Source organism: Leucopleurus acutus (genome assembly GCF_964270905.1).
Source record: "Leucopleurus acutus genome assembly, chromosome: 16".
Lineage (NCBI taxonomy): Eukaryota > Metazoa > Chordata > Mammalia > Artiodactyla > Delphinidae > Leucopleurus > Leucopleurus acutus.
Window position 1 is genome coordinate 86,303,421 of NC_139158.1, and position 21,123 is coordinate 86,324,543.

General features: G+C 52.1%; 1 protein-coding gene across 4 annotated transcripts in view; it reads left to right on the plus strand.

Moving 5' to 3' along the window:
- Window positions 1-2,562: 2,562 nt before the first annotated feature.
- The window catches only part of OSBPL2 (oxysterol binding protein like 2), a 40,621-nt gene continuing 22,060 nt past the window's right edge, over window positions 2,563-21,123 (plus strand). For 3 of the 4 annotated variants that reach the window (XM_082858109.1, XM_082858111.1, XM_082858112.1), the window contains exons 1-2: window positions 2,563-2,612; window positions 19,327-19,497. In XM_082858109.1, the coding sequence (XP_082714235.1) occupies window positions 19,461-19,497 (37 nt within the window). In that variant the 5' untranslated portion in view covers window positions 2,563-2,612; window positions 19,327-19,460. Of the gene's footprint in view, window positions 2,613-6,667; window positions 6,778-19,326; window positions 19,498-21,123 lie in introns of those variants that run through there. The other variant, XM_082858110.1, reaches the window with a different exon arrangement.

Consider the following 21,123-nt stretch of genomic DNA (forward strand, 5'->3'; position numbering starts at 1 on the left):
CCTGGGCACCTATTTCAGATGCAGATCCTGGTCCAGGAGATATGGGCAGGGCTCTGCCTTTCTGACAAGCTCCTGGGCTGTGCCAGGCTGCTGGGTGGCAGGAACGCACTGGGTCTGGGCCACTTCCTCATTGCAGGTCCTGGGTGAGTTACTTCCCCTGCTGAGGCTCAGTTTGCTCATCTGTACAGTGGGAATGATGATACAGAGTGTTTATCTGATTGGCGGTTGTAAACATGAAACTGGATGAGGCGTGTAAATCGTGGGGCACTGGCTAATGTCAGCTGTCGTCACCATTGTCATCATTATTGCCTGGTCCCAAACCCTCTTTGTCTGCTTTTCTGCTCCCTTCTTTCATCCCATTCCTGGAGAATTTTGCTGGACTTGGCCGCCTGACCTAGTGAAGGTCATGAAAAATGCTCCCAATTGGTCCCAAGGCACCCTCCTTCCAGCCTCTAACTGAAGGACGATTCCTGCCCAATTCACAGGGACCAGGAAAGAGGAAGCAACAGCTGACCCTTGGAGCCCAGCTTATTGCATCTGGTTAAAGGGGATAAGCCGACATCCCAGCCACGGGACCCATCTGGGATCAGAGCCCACTCCTACCCCTCAGGCCAGGGCAGAGATGGCCGTGCTCAGCCCTCAGTGATCCGTGGGCAGGTGGGAGGCCCATTCATCCCACCTCTCCTCTGGCCTGAGCTCTCTGATGCTGCACTCACCCCTGGAGTTCACGGCCGAGAGCTGGGCTGGTGCATGGGGCTCAGAGTCCTAAGAGGCTTGTCAGAGTGAGGGACCTGCGCTGGACTCAGGCCAGGCGCACGAGGGAAGCCGTGGAGCATCTCCGTGGCAACCGGCCTTGTCCTTGTCCTGGCTTGGGAGACTGCACGCTGCACCCTTCCCTCTCCAGCCGTGTCAGTTTTTTCACAGGTAACCATGGCAATGCCTTTGTTTCCGAGGCCTGGCCCCGCCTCCCTCCCAGCTTTTCTCTCCAACAGTGGCTGGGAGAGCTCCTTCTCAGTCCCTGCACGTCTCCGGGCTCCCGCTGACAGTGGGCCCACCAGTGAGCTGGGGCCAGACCCTGGCATGGGGATGACTGGCTTTCTGGGCCCAGAAATGCAGCCTGGGCCGCAGCCCTGCCGCACGTGCTTCTGCCCTGCTGTTTACAGGAGGCAGCTTCATCAGCACGGGGGCTGCAGAGGCAGCCGCAGTCCAGCCCCCCGCGCCCCCGCTGGCAATGAGGAAATGTTCTGAGGAGGGAGTGCAGAGGCCAACTGGGGCTAGCTTTGTGGAAGACGCGGTGAAGGGCAGGAACCTCAGAAAGCGCTACGTGATCAGGGGTGGTCTATCGGCACTCTTGTGGCTCCAGGGTCCCAGCGATTCTTTGGTACCACCTCCAACTGGCTTAAGCAGAAAGGAAAACGTGGTCACTCCCATTACTGAAAAGTCTAGGATAGAGCTTGCTGAGGGTGCAGCTGGTTCCAGGAGACCCAGGGGTATTTGCTCTTGCTTTCCTCTGGGTTGGTGTCATTCCCAGGTGCCCCCTCCCCTAGTGGAGACATGGTGCCCATCAGTAGCCCCAGACTTATCGATGCATCTTTCTGTCACCTAGCCCAGCTCTGTGGAGGTCTGTGACCTGAGTTTTCCCTCTGGCCTGAGCTCTCTGACCCCCAGCAAAAGTCCCAGGACTGACCTTCACTGGCCAGGACAGGGTCACCTGCTCACCCCGATCCAATCGCTGTGACTCTCAGCAGCCAGCCTGATCCATGTTACTCCACCCACCCCAAACCAGACCCAAGATTTAGATGGGATTGGGTGGGAGAAACCTGGTTTGCAAAGGAAAACCTTGGTACTCATAGGCTCAAAGAGGTTAGTTTACTTGCCCACGGCCATACAGCTGGTAAGGATGCAAGCTCGGGTCTGACTCCAGAGCTTCTGGGCTTAACCATGGCGTCACTACGGGTCAGTAAGAGCCCCCAAAGGTTTTAAACAAGGGAGTGAACGGTCAGGGATGCGGCCGGAGGGTACACTGGCGCCGGGTTTTGGTGAGTGGTGAAAGGCTTGGCACGGAGGGTGGACGGTGGGAAGCCCTGAAAGATGCTTGAGCTGAGGAAGCAGCTTTAGGAGGGTGACTCCCGCCTCCGCCTGTCCCCGGGGGTTGGGAGCGGCAGGCGCAGAGGACTCAGCGCGCCATGCACCCTCGCCCCGGCCACCCGACTCGCTGTTTGTAAACTCAGCTCATCCAGCCACGCCCCTTCCTCCCACCCGCCCGCCCCTTTCGGTCAATATCTGCATATCCCCGCCTCCCCCTGCCTTGATTGGTTATCCGTGTCGTCACTCCTCCGCGTGGGCCGGACTCCCATGGGGCGGGGGGCGGGGCCGATCAGGCGGTGCTATTAGCATACTCCCGCCTCCCGGCTCGGCCCTCGGGCCGGGCGCTGATTGGGCGGGCGGCGGCCGACGCGACGGCGCCGGGCGCAGTGAGTGGCGGGCGCCGGCTGTCAGTCGACTGGGCAGCCGGCCGCACTTCCGCCTTGGTGTCAGTGGGTCGCGGGCCTGCGGGGCGGGGGCGGGGCGGGCAGCGGAGCTCGGTCGGCGCTGGAAGGATCGCGGTCCAGGTGAGTGACCCGGCCGGGACCCCGACCCCGAGTTGCCTGGGAACGGCGCCCGGCATCGGGCGGGCGGGCCTGGGCTGCGGGCGGCGGGGAGGCAGGGCCGGGACGAGTGGAGCCGGAGCCCCGTGACCCCCGCGCGCCGGCCAGGCCCCGACCCCGGCCCCGGCCCGGCCGGCCCCCCGCCGCCCGCCCGCCCGCCCGCCGGCCGCGTCCCGGCCCGGAGGAAACTTGGGAGGAAAGTTGGCTGCCGGCGGCGGGGGCGGTGGGCCTGGATACCGGGCGGCCGCCCAGACCCCGCGTCGCCGGGCAACTGCGGCCCCGGGCCGCACTGCCGGACACCGCACCCGGAAGTCGGCTGGAGAGCTGGCCCGGGCGCCCCTCTCAGCGGCAGGGATGAGTCGGGGGCCGCGCTGGGCAGGGGCGCTGGGACCCCCGACTTTCCCTTGTGTCTAAGGTAGCCGGCGCCCGCGGTCAACCAGTCAGGAAGGGTCCAGGGTGAAGAGTCAGTGTCCCCGCTCGCGGGGCAGCCCTCCCTCCGCTCCCCTGCCCGGGCGACCACCTGTGGGTTTGTCTCGACCCTGCAAGGTGTTGTGCTCGTGTCCACCCCTTCCACTGCTCTTCGTTTTGTTTTTGTCAACCTCAGCAGACTGTACCTGCTGTGCAGAGCTCTTTACCTCACACATATGTTAGATCAATTAGATTTGTAATCTGATTTTAAAAGCTTCCTTCTGTTTCCAGTTACATTCCAGAAATCAGCAGAATAAATCTTGAGACTTTATAAGCCCAGAACAAGACTGTTGGGTAATCACCAATCAGTGTTCCCGGGTTTTTCTGGGAGAAGCAACCAGGTGGTGTTACGATGTCCCTGGCCCTCTTGAGTGTGAGGGTCACCTCCCCGGAAGCTGTGTTCCTGTCCCTGGGGTTTTTATACTGACGGGTCAGTCTGGGACAAGCTCTGGACCGGCAGCCAGCCGCTTTTGCACTAGTCCCTTTTCTGGGGCTGCCCGTGCACATCTGGAGACGTGGTCTCACTCGGTTCAGTTCAACAGACATTTCTGGGATGCCCGCTACATGCTTGGCTGCAAGCTGCGGGACCTCTCCATCCACTGGAGCTGGAGAGAAGAGGTGTCGTGGGACCCCCGTCCTTGTGGCTCCTTGCCCCAGTGGCAGAGCGAAGGCTCTTGATGACTTTGTGCGCTTGGCAGTGTTTTCCCGTCTCTCCTGGCCTCAGTTCCTTCCTCTGCGACGTGTGCCGTTTACCTGGCAGGGCCGATAAGAGCAGCAGATGAAATGCTTGTCTCCAGCAGTCCCTGGCCTGTGGTAGGTGCTCCAAATTGTTCATTCCCGTCCCCCTTGATGAAGACGGGAACCTTATCGGCTGCACTTCCCCCTTGTCCAGGGCAGCGCCTGGCAGGGTGCTGTGATTTAGTATGCAGATGACTGAATCTCCTTAGAATGTACCTTTCCCGCTTGCCTCACCTGTCCTTCTGTTAATAACAGCTCTTATCTAAGATGACAGTAATACGTGACAAGTGTTGTTCCAGGACTGCTATAAGCACATTATATTCACTTTATTCATGTGGTTTTCACAACAAACTACAAGACTTGTTCTTAGTTCCATTATCCTTTGTCTATTCATGAGGAAGCTGAGGAACAGAGAGGTTAAGTAACTTACTCTAAGTCACACAGTAGTTAGTTATGGATCAGAGATTTGAACCCAGGCAGTCTGGCTCCAGAGTCTACACCCTTAAATACCGCTCTCTACTGCCTTTTAAAAACCAACGTTTTCATTTACAAGGTCCCCTCAGCATTTTTCTGTGGAACATTTAGTTGTGCTGCATTACCGTGTGTCAGAACTTTGTTTCTTGCAGCACACATAACTGATAGATTTTCATTTTGGGTGAGCATGAATGTTTAGAAAACCATTTTATTTCTTCTAAAATAAAGTAGTAATTCTCTATCTGGCTATCCAAGATTTTGCTGAAATACCCCACCTGCTGCCCCGTTCCCTGGTTAGTAGGGAAGTCGTTGATGTTCACGGTGTGAAAAGGGCGAGTTGGCGGAGGAGGGGTGATGATGGATAGACACACTATAAAGCATGAGGTTGTGATTTGGAATTCATTTCTGAGTGAACTTAATGTGGTGAACTTAAAGCCGTAAACCATGTACTTAGGGCTTTCCTTTCTCCTCCCATGTGCATTCAGAGGGGTCAGCTCTGGTTTAACATTTTGATGAGCAGTGTTATTTCAGTGTTTAAAAAGTGCCACTTGACCTTCGTCCTCGTGCCTCTTATCCATGCCTTCCAGGAAATGCTAGCAAATGAGTCTTGGATATGTACTTAAAACTAGGTCGACTTTTAAAATCTTGTTATATTCAGCTAATTACGAAAGTGGCAATTCTTTTTCTGGTGGCGAAATTTTGGAAACGTTTTATGTGTTCTTATACTGTCTTCAAATGATTTCCTTAGTATTCCTGTGAAAAGCCAAGGCCGTATCTTTTCCTAGGAGTTTGGCTCTGGTGGGTATAAGGTGTGCAGGGCTTGCATCTTTGAGCAAAAGCTGTGATGACCGTCCTCAGGTGGCTAACATGTTCCACTTGAGAGTTTAAGAATCTTTCCGGAGGTGGCCTGGGGCTCTCAGGTTTTGGCCCCATTGCTCTCTAACTTTGATGGGAGGAAAGTTACTTATCTGCTCTTGCCTCAAGGGCGTTGGCCTGTAAAGTGGGTTATTGCCAGGAATATAGGTGAAAATGTAACCTGAGAGGCTCTGGTATTGTAGTAGGTGCTGAGTAGACCTTCTGTCCCAGACCTGAGAGCACTGAAATTGACCCCACCCGACGCTGACACAAACAAATGCAGTGCAGAGGTGAAGCTAAGGAAATCTTTGGTAGGTAGGTTTGCAGTTCTACTGAAATGAGCTACAGTAACATTTCTGTGTTATGACTATTCAAGTGGGGTTGTCTTATAAAAAGACCCCTGGACCCATGCAGTACCTCTCCTGAGGACTCAGGATGGAACGCAGACAGCGGGGTGAGGTTTAATTTCTGAAACTTGGTGCACTTTAAGGTTGAATGATAGCTTATTGAGACTGGAAGGAAGTTAGTATTTGAACACTATTGATTATTTACAAATACTTAAATCCTAAGAATTTTTAATATTTTAGGTTCTAGTTTGGCACTTTACATGCAGTTTCCATGTACAGTGATTAATTTGTGTCTCTGCTGCAGTCAAAATGTTTTTGCTGATAAATCCCAGGCGTTGGCGTTGCAGCCGTATCACGCTCTGGCTGGAAGCGTGTGTGGAGTATCGGCCCAGCCCTGCAGCTCCCCTTAACAAACACGTAATGAAATGGTCACTTCGACGTGTCCATGAACTTTGTGGGCTTATTTCCTTTTCCTTCCAAATTCAGAAAAGAACTCAGGGTCATTGGGCAGAATTTCAAAGCATCGCCGTCTTTCAGCTGGATCTCCCGGTGGTGCAAATACTGTAATCTCTGCAATGAGCTAAACAGTGGAGGTCCGCCTTCAGAAGGGACTGTGTGTGAGAAACATGGAGGTCTGGAGACTTCTGCCGGGTGTTTGTGTGTCTCTTTCTTCGCTTTTTCATTTCATCAGTGGAATTCTTGCAGGATTTCTTTTGAGACACAAACTCCCACGTCAGTGCTGGCTGGCTCGGCCCTGGCCCTGTAGCCTGGGAGCCTGGTGGGAAGGTGCACACTGTTGAGGGCTTACAGGGCCTGGCACTCTCTCCTGGGCACACACACACACAGCCTCCCTGTCTGTTCAGGACGCCTCTGCACCCCTGGGCGCCGGGGTCACATAAGCAGAGGGAATGGTCTGTGTGGCTTTGGGTTGGGCAGACCTGTCTAACCTCTGAGCTCATACCTTTACCAAAGGGGTGGGACCACTGGCCTTAACAAGTGCCCAGGGAAGCACCTGTTCCAGGCAGGACGCAGGTTCTTGGGGGAGAGCCTGGCGTGAGGAATGGTCTTGTAGGGAAGTTGTCCTGAATCGAGGTTCTAGAAAAGACGATGGTCGCCATGGGGGCAGGGGAGGCTGTGTGTTTTACTGAACAAACGAAAGGCTGATTGTGAGAAAAGATCAGCTGTGACCTGGCGCCTGTACCACCGTGCTTGGCTGGAAAGTGACTTCCGCTGTCGCTTTAAACCAGGTAAGCATGTGATTTGATGGCCAAACTGTGAAACTTTGAGGGTGGAAAGGAGCACCACGAAGAATTCTAGCGGTGACAGAATTCCTCGCGGGGCGCCCTGTTCGACATGCGACAGGGGAGAACCAGAGCCATCCTGTCCCTGACTTGGTACCAGTGAGGCACCAGTGCCTGTGTTCTAAAGATTAACTGTGGGGCGTGTTCTAACACACAAGGGAGAGGGTAGGGGGGTCCCGGGGCGGGGGCGGCTCCAGAGCGCTGCCCTGGGCTCTGTCTCAGAGGTAGGGCACTGTGGGTTCGGTGCTGAGGCTTCTCACCAGAAAAACCTGCGGAACTCTGTAAAAGTGTAGGCTCACGGCCAGCCCCGGATCTCCTGGATCCAGGCTTCCAGGCGGGAGGCCCAGGGCCGTGGGGGGGGTGGGGGGTGGGGGGGCACACTCCCATGATTCCAGTGTGGCTCGTGTGCTCGCCAGAACTTGGGACCCACCATGGGGTGCTAACCTGTTTTGCATCAGGGACCCCCTCCTTTGAGAACTGAATGAAGAGTCTGAGTCGTGTTCCTGGGAGAAAATGAACACAAACAGAATTTTGCAATTTTTCTCTTTATTTGTTTCTCTTTTTTTTGCGGGGGGTGGTTAGAAATTCGTGGACTTCCCTGACCTTGCTTTAAACACCCACCCCGTTAGTGCTCAGGAAGCATGGTTAGGGGTGACTGGGGCAGTCGGGACACCAGATGATACATTTCTCAGCAGGGTGAAACCGGTCAGGGGCCCTCAGCAGGGTGAAACCGGTCAGGGGCTGAGCAGGTCCTACTTGGGCGAGAGCTGGCGGGAAGGACCTGGAATAGGAGAGGGAAGTGGGCGAAAGGGCGAGGATGTGAAACCGGACCCTGCCCTGTGATGGAGGTGGCATCGGAAGCATCCTGCCCCACTGCGTCCGGGCCCTTGGTCCTCATCAGAGATGGACAAGCCGTGGGGAGGGGCACTTCAGTGGTCTGCCTTCTCCGCGGCTGTCAGCGCGCTGCCTCCGGTGTGGCTGCCGCTCTTGTGGTTTTCTCTGAACACGGGCCCAGAGGCTATGGACAGGCTCCCTGTTCAGAGCTCTCTCACCCACTCCCCAGGCTGCATTCAAACCACTCTGCTTTACTCTGGGTTCCAGAATGATGAGGTTGATTCGGACAAATGCGTCTGCACCAAAGAACATCCATTCATCTCATGCGGTACTTGTTCGCAGTGCTCTGTGCTGGGTTGTAAAAGCGTGTTCCTCGACATGCGTGGTGCGTCTTCGGTGCTCACTGTTGCATAGGAAACAGTTGGTTCGGGGTGGGGGCGTGGCACGGGGCTGGAGGGAATCTGTCATGGGCGAGGATGTGGGTGGGGCTCTAGGCTCCTGCCGACTCCCGGCAGGAAGTGTGGCTCCCGTGGCCGCTCCCGGGGGCCGGGCTGGTTGCCCTGTGCCTGCCCTTCAAGGCCTCCCCACTGGGGTGGAGTATGGCAAACAGTGGGCGATTAATGCAGTTGTTTACACAGCAGGAGGTTCCTTTACCTTCCTCAGGTCTGCAAACTTTCAGTTTCTTGCCCGAACCCCTAAGCACGTTGGCCAGTCCGTGTGCTGACTGTAACCTGCTCGCTGGCGGGGATGAGACGGGAGGCCTTCCGGGGCTAGGCTGCCCCGGCCCCCGACGCTGACACCCACCCTCAGGGAAGAAGCGTTACGTTCCCCGAAGCATCAGGCAGCTGATGTCGTGATGAAGATCACGCAGCCCTGCAGAAGGCCGGTGCTCTTAAAGCTGCACAGACAGAAAGCACACGTTTACTTGTTTTGCCCTCAAAATGGCGCCTCCTGCACAACTGGGCTGAACCGGATTCCGCTCGAGTGTAAGGAACCAGTGTCCAAAAGGCCACTCGATGCCTCCCCGGGGGCACCGAGACACGCGTGCGCGGGCGCTCTGCAGATGATGGCCACCCTTTCGAGAGGCTTTGCTGGGAGTAGAGTCGGGGCATTTATCTGATTCCACCGCTAAGCTTTTACAGACACAGGAATATGAAGGCCTGATCTTTCTTCAGCAGCCAGCAAAATGCACATTCAGGGAGTACACGGTGAGAAAGCCAGGGTGGCTTTGGGCATAAGAATAAAGGGCAGGCTTGGCCTGATGCCCTTCTCTGCGCTCCATCCGTGGCTGGCCGTGGAAGGCTGCGGAGACCGGGCCAGCCCTGCTGCCGCCGCCTGGACTTGTGCGCGGAGGCCAAGCACTGCCGGCTCCGCCTGCCGCCTCCTTCCCACGTTCCTCCCTCTGCTTGGTGGGGCCACTGGAGCTTCCTAGGGCCCCCGTGGTGTCCCAGCCCAGTGAGGCCCTAGAGCGCTCTGTCCAGGATGGACGCCACCTGCCACCTGTGGGCAGTTGAAGTGGAAGAAATTCAACTGGGTCGCATCACAGAGAAAGAAGCATTGGCTTCCTCTCCACTTGATTCAAATGCTGAAGGTCACCCGCGGCCAGTGGCCACTGCCCTGGGCAGAGCACGTCCGAGCATTTCCAGCATGGCCGGAGGTTCTGCAATGCGGCTCTGGAATCTGTACAGGTTGAGTGTTTGTTTCCAGTTAAGTTTTGTTCTTTTTGTTGTTTTTTTTTTTTTTTGTGGTACGCGGGCCTCTCACTGCTGCGGCCTCTCCCGCTGCGGAGCACAGGCTCCGGACGCGCAGGCCCAGCGGCCATGGCCCACGGGCCCAGCCGCTCTGCGGCACGTGGGATCCTCCTGAACCAGGGCACAAACCCGCGTCCCCTGTATCGGCAGGTGGACCCCCAACCACTGCGCTACCAGGGAAGCCCCAGTTTTGTTCTTTTACAAAAGAAAGAAAGTGGGCACCATGGCATGGTGGGCGTGACTAGGATAGGGGTCGTTAGGCATCCAGGTGGGCTTACTTTGCAAAGTGGACATCTCAAAACTGAAACACTGAAACAGTCAGTGACCATGGAGGTGGTGTGGCCAGGAAGCACTGTCCTCCCTCAGTGGCATTGCCCCGTGGAGAGGGGCTGGTGGTGGCCCCGGGCCTTGTGCCTTTCCCGGGAGCGGCCGGGTTGGGAGAGCCTCCCCAGGCCGGCGCTGTCCTCAGGGTGTGTTCCCATCACCTAGCAGCCTCGGTTTCACTTTTCCCAATTTAATTTTCCCATCCCCATCCTTCAGTTCTTAATTCCTCCTGATAATAATTGTGTCCATTGCGTGTTAAACTCTGTGGTTTTCACACTCAGAAGTGACACTGGTTCCACATTTTTGGTGGGCACCCCAGCCTGTGTGCTCTGGTAACATTTAGGCGTCACCATAGCATCTTTCTGGGGTGTGACAGGCCAGCCTCAGGCGGCGTGGCCAGGGTGGTCCCTGCCAGGCCGCTCCCTGGGAAGGAGAGGCCCTTGGGGAGGCGCCAGTGCCTTTGGTTTGCTCTGTCACTGGCCCGTGGCACGCTGCTGCCGTCTGCAGTACGCACGGGCCTGTCTGCTTCTGGGACGGGTTTGGCCTTGACCTTGAGAGCTGTGGGGCAGCGAGGGTCTTACGGGTGGACCGCGCTCTCGAGGGCTGCTGCTTGCTTGCTTCTGTCTCTGACTCGTTCTTGACGGAAACCCAGTTTTCTGCACCCGGCGGGTTGAGCAAGTGTCCGGTTAGTGAAGCTTGCCTCTTCGCTGAGGCCCTGGCCACGTCTCACCTGCAGTTCTGTGGGGCACCTGCTCTGTGACCGCCCTCTGAGTGTGACCTCTGTGGGGGAAGGGGGTGGGACCAGACTTCGTGGAATCTTCTCTGCGGGTCTCCTGGCCAGTTCTTCCACGCCCTGTTCCTCAGTTTCCAAACCCGCCTCCCGCCCTGAGCCACGGCCCTCATAGCTCTTCAGCTCCCTGATCTCACTTGGCCAGTTGCCTTTCCTGGTGGAAATGGGCTGCAAAGTTTATGCTGCATTGCACTGAACGTTAGAAGGAGAAACATACCCTGAGGTTTGAGTGTTGGATGGGGTTTGGGCCCTTCTGAGCGAGAGTCTGTCATTTGAGAATCTATCAAAGTTCCCAGTGGAACTTTTCCTTTCCAGAGTGCTGCTGCGTAAGCTTGGCACCCAGAGCGTGGAGCTCTGTGCATAATTGTTCATTTCTTGTTTGTCCTACTTGCTAATGTATTTTTTTCCAATTAAAAAATTCGGGACTTTCCTGGTGGCGCAGTGGTTAAGAATCCGCCTGCCAATGCAGGGGACATGGGTTCGAGCCCTGGTCCGGGAAGATCCCACATGCCGCAGGGCATCTAAGCCCGTGCACCACAACTACTGAGCCTGCGCTCTAGAGCCCGCAAGCCACAACTACTGAAGCCCGTGAGCCACAACTACTGAAGCCCACGCGCCACAACTCCTGAAGCCCACGTGCCTAGAGCCTGTGCTTCACAACAAGAGAAGCCACCGCAAGGAGAAGCCTGTGCACTGCAACGAAGAGTAGCCCCCGCTCGCCACAACTAGAGGAAGCCTTCGCGCAGCAACAAAGACCCAACACAGCCAAAAATAAATAAAAATAAAATGAGAAAAAAATTTTTTTAATTGTGGTAAAATACACATAGCAGAAAAATTACCATCTTGACCACGTTTAAGCGCGCAGTTCAGTGGTTGTATATACAGCCATCACCACCGTCCATCCCCATCGCTCTTTTCATCTTGTAAAATGGAAACTCTTTACCCATTAAACACCAAGTCCCCACCCCCTCCCCCAGCCCCTGACAACCACCTTCTGCTTTCTGCCTCTATGAATTTGACTCCTCCAGGGACCTCAGATAAGTGGAATCACACAATATTTGTCTTTCTGTGTCTGGCTTATCTCAGCAGTCAAAATGCCCTCAAGGTTCATCTGTGCTGTAGCATAGTACAGGACTTTCTTCCTTTTTAAGGCTGAATAATATTCTACTGTATGTCTAGACCACGTTTTGCTTATCCTTTTGTTTGTGGATGGACACTTGGGTTGCTTCCATGTTTTAGCTATTGTGAATAATGCTGCTGTTAACTTGGGTGCACAAATATCCCTTCGAGACCTTGCTTTCAATTCTTCTGGGTATATACCCAGAAGTGGAATTGCTGGATCACATGGTAATTCTATTTTTAATTTTTTGAGGAACTGCCCTACCGTTTCCCACAGCAGCTGTACCATTTTACATTCTTACCAACAGTGCACAAGGGTTCCTGTTTCTACATATCCTCACCAAGACTTGTTATTTTCTGTGGTTTTTGTTTGTTTTTTTTTTGATAGTAGCCATCCTAATGGGTGTGAGATTGTATCTCATTATGGCTTTGATTTGCATTTCCATTATGTTTAGTGAGTTGAGCATCTTTTCATGTGCTTATTGGCCATTTGTATATATGTTCTTTGGTGAAATGTCTATTTAGGACTTTTGCCCATTTTTGAATCAGCTCGTTTGTTTTTTGTTATTGAGTGTTAGGAGTTCTCTATATATTCAGGATATTAATCTGTTGTCAGATGTATGATTTGCGAATATTTTCTCCCATTCTGGGGTTGCCTCTGTACTCTGTTGATAGTGTCTGACGCACAGATTTTTAAATTTTTCATAAAGTCCAGTTTGTCTAATTTTTTGTTAATTGCCTCTGCCTTTGGTGTTTTATCCAAGAAATCATTGCCAAATCCAAAGTTGTAAAGGTTTTGCCATATGTTTTCCTCTAAGAGTTTTTTAGTTTTAGATCTTACATTTAGGTCCTTGATCCATTTAGAGTTAATTTTTGTATATGGTGTAAGATAGGGTCCTACTTCATTCTTTTGCATGTGGATATCCAGATTCCCAGCACCATTTGTTGAAGACACAGCCCTTTCCTTCTTGAATGGTCTTGACACACCTGTCACAAATCACTTGATGGTATATGTGAGAGTTTATTTCTGGGCCCCCTCTTCTTTTCCATTGGTCTTTGTGCTAGTACCACATTGTTTTGATTACTGTAGTTTTGTAGTAAGTTTTGAAATCAGGAAGTGTGAGTCTTCTGGCTTTGTTCTCCTTTCTTCAAGATTGTTTTGGCTATTCAGGGTCGAGATTACATACGAATTTTAGAATGGATGTTTCTTTCTCTGCAAAAAACATCATTGGGGTTTGATAGGGATTGTATTGAATCTGTAGATTGCTTTGTGTGGTATTGACATCTTTTTTTTCTTTTTTTTAAATTGGAGTACAGTTGCTTTACAATGCTGTGTTAGTTTCTGCTGTGCCACGAAGTGAATGAATCAGCTATATGTATACCTATATCCCCTCCCTCTTGGACCTCCCTACCACCCCCCAACCCACCCATCCAGGTTGTCACAGAGCACGGAGCTGAGCTTCCTGTGCTATACAGCAAGTTCCCACTAGCTATCAGTTTTACACAGGGTAGTGTGTATATGTCAATCCTAATCTCCCAGTTAGTCCCACCCCCGCTCCCATGTCCACACATCCGTTTTCTACGTCTGTGTCTCTATTCCTGCCCTGCAAATAGGTTCATCTGTACTACTTTTCTAGAGTCCATGTATATGCGTTAATATCTGATATTTGTTTTTTTCTTTCTGACTTACTTCACTCTGTATGACAGACTCTAGGTCCATCCATATCTCTACAAATGACCCAATTTTGTTCCTTTATTATGGCTGAGTAAGTGTTGACATCTTAATATTCAGTCTTCCAGTCCATGGACATGGGATGTGTTTCCATTTGCTTATGTCTTTAATTTCTTTTGGCAATGTTTTATAGCTTTCATTGTACAGTCTTTAACCTCCTTGGTTAATTCCTAAGTACTTTATTGTTTTAGATGGTATTGTAAACGGAATTGTTTTTATTTTTTAGAAAATGTGGTATTTTTTTAAAATTAATTTATTTGACTGTGTTGGGTCTTCATTGCTGTGCACGCACTTTCTGTAGTTGTGGCGAGCGGGGGCCACTCTTCGTTGTGGTGCGTGGGCTTCTCTGTGGTGGCTTCTCTTGTGGAGCACGGGCTCTAGGTGTGCAGGCTTCAGTAGTTGTGGCTCGCAGGCTCTAGAGCGCAGGCTCAGTAGTTGTAGCTCACGGGCTTAGTTGTTCCGCAGAATGTGGGATCTTCCCGGACCAGGGCTCAAACCCATGTCCCCTGCATTGGCAGGTGGATTCTTAACCACTGTGCCACCAGGGAAGTCCTTATTTTTTTAATGTAAGTGATGGTAGCTGTAAATTTTCCCCTTAGCACTGCTGTCACTGCATCCCGTAAATTTTGGTGTGTAGCGTTTTCATTTGTTTCTAAAGATTTCCTAATTTCACTTGTAACTTTTTTCTTTGATCTGTTGGTTTTTTAAGAGAATTTTTTGTTTTGTTTTGTTTTGGCCGTGCCATGAGGCTTGCCGGATCTTAGTTCCCTGACTGGGAATTGAACCCGGGCCCCCGGGAGTGAAAGCCCGAGTCCTAACCACTGGACCACCAGGGAATTCCCAAGAGAATGTTACTTAGTTTCCAGAATTTTGTGAATTTTCCATTTTTCCTTCTGTTACTGATTTTTTTAAAATTAATTTTTATTGCAGTATGGTTGCTTTACAATGTTGTCTTAGCCTCCACTGCATAACAACATGATTCAGCCATACACATACAGATACCCCCTCCCTTCTGGACTTCGCTCCTATTTAGGTCACCACAGTGCATTAGGTAGTGTTCCCAGTGCTATACAGTATGTTCCCATCAGTTGTCTGTTTTATACGTAGTACCTGTTACTGATTTCTAACTCATTCTCTTAGGGTCAGAGAAGATGTTTGTATATCTATCATTTAAAATCTCTTGAGAAGTAATCTGTGGCCTAACATATGGTCTATCCTGGAGAACGTCCCATGTGTACTTGAGAAGAAGGTGTGTTCTGTTGTTGGGTGGAGTTTTGGATACGTTTGTTAGATCTAGTTGGTTGATTGTGTTGTTCAAGTCCTCTGTTTCTTTCTTTATCTTCTATCTGGTTGATGCTTGCTAATGTATTTTTAAATTACTAAATAAAATTTATATTATTTTGAACAATTTAAATTCAGAATTGATGTTTAGCCACAGAAGTAGCTTTAGAACCTTCAGTTATTGGTGGGCTTCTCTTTCTTTGCGAAGATCACACCTACGGGTTGCTTGCCCGTTTTTTATTGCGAAAGAAGTAAATGCGCAGTTCGAGTCTCGAGTGCGTTGACCGTGGAGATTAACCCCCAGGGCCCTTAGCCGGCCACTTATTCCTCGGTGACTGGGTCTGCTTTTCTAAGAAAATGTAGAGATGGGCTTGTAAGACTTGAATGCAGGTCTTCATGTACGTGGCGGTGGACACTGCGTTTGGAGCCGGGTCCTGGGAGCTCGGGGCAGCGCGGTCGGAGTGGGCACCTTGAAGAGAGCTGGGGGGCCCTGTGGGGGGCCAGGCACCTTGTGCGGACCTGGCAGCAGTGGGGCGCCCCGGCTGGTGTCCCCTGAAGAGGCCGGGAGGGAGCGCTTGGGGCGGGGCTGGAGGAGGGGCCCCGGAGGCCAGCGAAGATGTCCGGCACAAGCTTATTTTTCCGTGTTTTTCTCTAGAGTTAGAAAAGGAAGCAGCTGACCAGAAAGAGCTGATTTTAAAAAAGAAAGCCCTTTCCTGAAGCACTGTCTTCATGGATCGTTCTCTGAGGGCACAACAGACGCGTTGGAAAAGAGGCTTCCGCTCCCGCCCCGCGCCGTCCCCTCCACGGGGGTGTGGCCGGATGGGGGCGGGGCCCACCTCGGGGTCAGAGGCCACTCAGCCGGGGCGAACCGGCGGGTCCTGCAGCAGCAAGGCTTCTGAGGGGGGTCAGGTGGGGGGGGAAACTGAGGGGCAGCGAGGATGCCCTGCCCTCTCTGCCCCCAGAGGGCCCCCCACCCGGGAGAGGCCCCCCCATCCAGGCCTGGCCTCCTCACCGCCCCCTCGTGTGGATACTCCGTAGCAGTGCCTAGTTTCCACTGGGCAAAACAAAGACGATACAATGTGTGAATCGCCTGCACTCTGGGTGGGATTAACTCTCCACCTTGCACACGCGAGCAAGTCTGATGGCTGCTGTGAGGCTTTTGGCCTTGACCTTGTGGAGCCTCCCCAGACGGGGCTCCGGTACTTGGTGAGGGTCGGACCGCGTGGTCCTCGTAGCAGGATCGCAGGGACTGCAGCCGTGTCACAGTCCCAGCTGTCGGCCCAGCCCGTGACTTCAGTGTTTGTCCAGCCTGACATCTTACACCCTCATTTTAAAGACTTTCCATAAGTTTGGATTGATTTACTTTTAACATTAGGACTTTTGTTACAGGTGAGGAAGCATATAAAAAAGGAAAATACCATGGCTTTAAACATGCCTTTTATTATGGGAGATTTTATTTTTTAATAACAAAGGATGTAGTTTTTTATTATTTTTAAAAAATGTTTTTTAAAGATTTAATTTTATTTATTTTTGACCATGTTGGGTCTTCGTTGCTGCACGCGGGCTTTCTCTGGTTGTGGTGAATGGGGGCCACTCTTCATTGCGGTGCACAGGCTTCTCATCGCGGTGGCTTCTCTTGTTGCGGAGCACGGGCTCTAGGCACGAGGGCTTCAGTAGTTGTGTCTCGCGGGCTCTAGAGGCTCAGTAGTTGTGGCGCACAGGCTTAGTTGCTCTGCGGCATGTGGGATCTTCCTGGACCAGAGATCAAACCTGTGTTGCCTGCATTGGCAGGCGGCTCCCTATCCACTGTGCCACCAGGGAAGTCACGGGAGATTTTAAATGTGCAGAGAAGCAGACAGAATAGCACAGCGGTCCCCTGTGAGCCCATTTCTAGCCTCAGCAGTTTACCAGTTCCTGGCCCATCTTGTCCCATTAATCACCCTGCCCACTCCTCCCAAGTCATTTTGAAGAAAATCCCAGACATGCTATCATTTCATCTGTACATATTTCAGTGTGTAGCTCTAAAAGATAAGGCCTCTTTTAAAAATATATTAAAAAAAAAATTTTTTTTTGGCCGTGCTGCACAGCATATGGGATCTTAGTTCCCCCACCAGGGATCAAACCTGCATCCTCTGCATTGGAAGCACGGAGTCTTAACCACTGGACCACCAGGGAAGTCCCAAGGCTCTTTTAAAAAAATGCAATTATGACACCTGTGCCTTTTTTTAAAGTATCATTTTTGTGGTATAATTTGACATACAGTTAAGTTGCACATATTATAGTGTACAGTGAGTTTTGACCTATGTCTACACCCATGAAACTGCCACCTCAGTCGAGATAGCAAAGTATCCCTTCCCCTGTCATTCTCTTTTTCCTTTGTGATTTATTGGTTGAAGAAGCTGGGCTTTGCCCTGTGGACTTCCCAGAGTCTGGATTTTGCCCACCGTGCCCCCACGGTGGGGTTTAGCACGTTCCTCTGTTCTCTGTGCTCCGTAAGTTGGTAGTTGCAGCTGGAGGAGGGCCGGGTTCTGGCTTGCTTTTCTTGACAGGACCCCTTCAGAGGAGTCACATAGCACATCTGGGTCTATGATAGCACAGCTGTGGGTGGTCAGTGACCAGACATGGGAATTCATCAGGGTTGTACACGGCGATGCCACACACCCTGAGTCCTTCATGGATCGGCAGGAACGCCTCTAAAAAGTGGGACAGAGAGGGACTTCCCTGGTCCAGTGATTAAGAATCCTCCTTCCGGGGGCTTCCCTGGTGGCGCAGTGGTTGGGAGTCCGCCTGCCGATGCAGGGGACGCGGGTTCGTGCCCCTGTCCGGGAGGATCCCACGTGCCGCGGAGCGGCTGGGCCCGTGAGCCGTGGCCGCTGAGCCTGCGTGTCCAGAGCCTGTGCTCCGCAACGGGAGAGGCCACAACAGTGAGAGGCCCGCGTACCGCAAAAAAAATAAAAATAAAAAAATATTTAAAAAAAGAATCCTCCTTCCAATGCAGGGGACGCAGGTTCAATCCCTGATCGGGGAACTAAGATCCCACATGCCAAGGGGCAACTAAGCCAGCGTGCCACAACTACTGAGCCGGAGCGCTCTAGAGCCCGCGCCACAACTAGAGAGCCCACTCACCACAATGAAAGATCCCACATGCGCAACTAAGACCCAATGCAGCCAAATAAATAAATAAACAAAGTGGGACAGGGAGTCTGCACAGGAAGGCCGCTGAAAGCCTCGACGCTTTCCTGTCGTGTCCTTGTTTTCAAAAGACTGTGTTGGCATCATCCAGCCAGTGGTGACCAGTTAATTTCTTTTTCAGCATCTCTGTGAACTCAGGGACTTAAATGTATGGAATGTGTTCCATCCGTCTGGCTGTTCACGGGGCTCACATTGTCCTGTTGTCACAGTGGGAACCTCTGTAGGTTCGACTGAGCCTTTTGACCTGACCCCAGTCGTCCTGCCAGCTTCCTGCTCCTGTAGAGGGACCCGAGTCCTGGACTGAGCCATTTCTCCTCCAGGAAACACTGGTTCCTTTTAGTGGCTTCTACAGATCGAATATATTGCAGGATGTTGTAGATGGGACCTGTCGTATCAGAGAGGAATCAGAAGCAAGTAATAACAGCTTCTCTAATTTGCCAAAGAAAACTCAGCCATCAACTACTGAGTGAGGCTTTGAATGGGTGTTTCCAGAAGCTGCATAGGTGTCCGGTTCTGCTGGCTGGTTGGGAAGTTGGGAAAGGAAAAGGAAACTCTGGAAGAGCCTTTTGGGGAAGGAAGAGCGGAATGACCTAATGCCAGTTTGTTGCATAATGTAGACGCTTACATGTGCTCAGGATGGAGCCCAGAGATGAGCGCTTTGGAGGTGTCACCAAGCTCCGTGTGGCCACTCCAAGGACGGAGGATGCATCCCCCCTCGGGACCACCTGTTCCTTCACTGCTCTCAGAACTGGAGGAGAGCTCTTGGTCCCGTCGCTACGTGGCTCACACAGTTAAATATGGGTCTCTGCTTATTTTCATAAAAAGTCAAACCTTTTGGGATCAGGTTGACCTCTTGCTTCAGTCTCTTGCCATTTATGAAATACTGCACTTCATGATGGGAGAAGTTAATATGCATGAGTTCTACTAAAATACTGAGCTAAAATAATTTTGAGAAAATTTAAGTTGATTACAGTTTATACTGATAACAGCTAACTTACACAGCGGTCTTAATTCTCTAGAATTGAAAATTGGTTTCAGGTTGATGTGAAATAAATGTTTTCACATAACTTTGCATTTATTTATAACCGTTTGTTCCAGCTTCTGGTAAAGATTTGCAGTGGCCGTCAGCGGAGGTGTGTTGGGGCCCCAGCGTGTGGATGCCTCACCTTAGCTAACCTGCCTCTCGAAGTGTCCACGCGCCCCCCAGATTAGTCGTTTCACTGCTTCCTTGTGTAGTGTAGTGGCTTTTAAAGTAACTTCAGATGGTGGTTCCTTGTTGACGTGCTGCCCGTTGGCGGATGCGGGTATCACGACTGTTTCCTCTTGTGTGAGATCAGTCCTTTTACTTCTTTGCTCAGATGTAATTGAGATTGACCTCAAGAATGGTGAATGGGTATTTTTAAATGTTTCTAAACCATACAACTTCGGAAAGCTAAGGATACCAAAATGTTTGGTTTTTTTTTTCCCTTTAGATCTCCAGTGCCTATTGGATTTTTACCTTAAAAAGTTCAGAGCGTGAAATTTCTCACACTGTCGATGTAGATCCAGTGCAATGATTCAGTAGAAGACCCTCCAGATCAGGCGGCGAGGAGCCTGGCACTGAAGGATGAACGGAGAGGAGGAGTTCTTCGATGCCGTCACAGGTGAGCGGAGGGAGAGGCAAGTTCAGAGGTCGTGTCGTGAGCACGAAGCCCTCGGACCCAGGCCTTGGACGTAGCCTGGGGACGTGAGGACGGCCCAGGAAAACTGTGTGGAGAGAGAGCTGACATGTTCCAAGGCACCAGCCTTCAGTAAAAGCATGTGTCCTATCCTAGGTTTGGGGGAAAACATCAACTTTGGACCACTAAAGATAACAAGAAAGGGCAACTGTGTTTTAGTCTTTAAGAGTTGCCCTGGGGTGTAAATGTTTTATTTGGATCCTAAGTGAGATGGTCAGCATTCTTATATTATTTATACTTAATGATCAAAAGTGTATTGTCCTGTCTCATAACTGTATCGTGTTTTGCGCTGCTTAAAGTCTACCAAAAAATGTACCTGCTTTAATTTACAACAATTTAAAGTACATTTACCTGCTTTTGCAGCAGCTCTCACCGTGTCAGAGTTAGCTCTGTTTCGCTTCTCATACACCACAGTGAGTGCTGGTACACAGCCTGGTGGGCAGAGTGCGTGGCCGGGTGGCAGGCGGAGGAGAGGCGGGCTGGGTTGGCTCACATTTGCTTAGAACAACCCCTCCTCGTCCTTTTCCCACCTGAGGGACAGATGACCACAGGGGGCCCCAGAACTCACGTTCAAGATGCCGCCCCCCGCCCCCCTCTCCGTTGTCTGCCCTCCACCCTCCTCGTCAGCAGGGGGAGCATCGCTTTGCTTTTTCTAGCGAGGGGTCCCCTTGGTGGAGACGGACTTTAGGAGACTCTTCCAGCCCACGCCTCCCTCTCAGGTGTGGGAACATAGAAACAGCAGCTCTGAAATATTACTGCCGCCGGGTTTTTCAGCGCTAACCCTCCCAAGGGCAGTCAGAGGGGCACTTCCGTAATCAGTGCCAAAAGAGCGTGGTGCCCAGCACGACAAAAGGCTCTTTCCTGAGCACTGTCACTGTTCCCCGGGACACCTTTGCCGTCCCTGCTGGCACTCCTGTCTCGTGGAGCCCTGCCTGTGCTCCCGGGTTTCAGTGGCCATGCTTCTCCTGAGTGAAGGGTTGGAGCAGGTTGGGGGATGGGCAGCCCGAGATTATTGACTTATTCTTGTCCGAAGCCCCAGGAGGAGCAGGCCCTGAGCTCATCGCTGTTTTCAAAGGCTGAGCTGCTGAGCCATCTTATCTTCCGTGACTTCATAGCTATTGTGTCCCTTGTAGACGTGTTTTCCTGGGAAGCGTGCTTGTCTGCTTAACCTGCACGCCCATCAGTAGTCTTTCGCAGTTGAATTCCCACCAAGCGGGGTGTTTGTCAGGGAGTCATGCCCTCAGGCCGCCTGGCCCTCGCAGGCTGACCACGTCTGAGACCAAGCGGGCCCGGCCTCGGCGTGGCCTTCTCACCCGGGAGCCTCCTGGAAGCTCCCTTTCACCTGGGACCAGTGTAGATACTCCGGAAGGTCTTTCCCCAGAGAGGGCTTGAACTGCCTGGAGTGCGGTGTGTAGGTGACCCCATCCCTGCCTCTCCGCACGGCGGGACCTCTCCGCGTGTCCCTGAGATGCAGGCGGAAGAGGCAGATGTCTAGGTGAAAATAATTCCTTGCCTCAGCCCTTTGGTTCCCAAGCAAATAACAGAAAGACG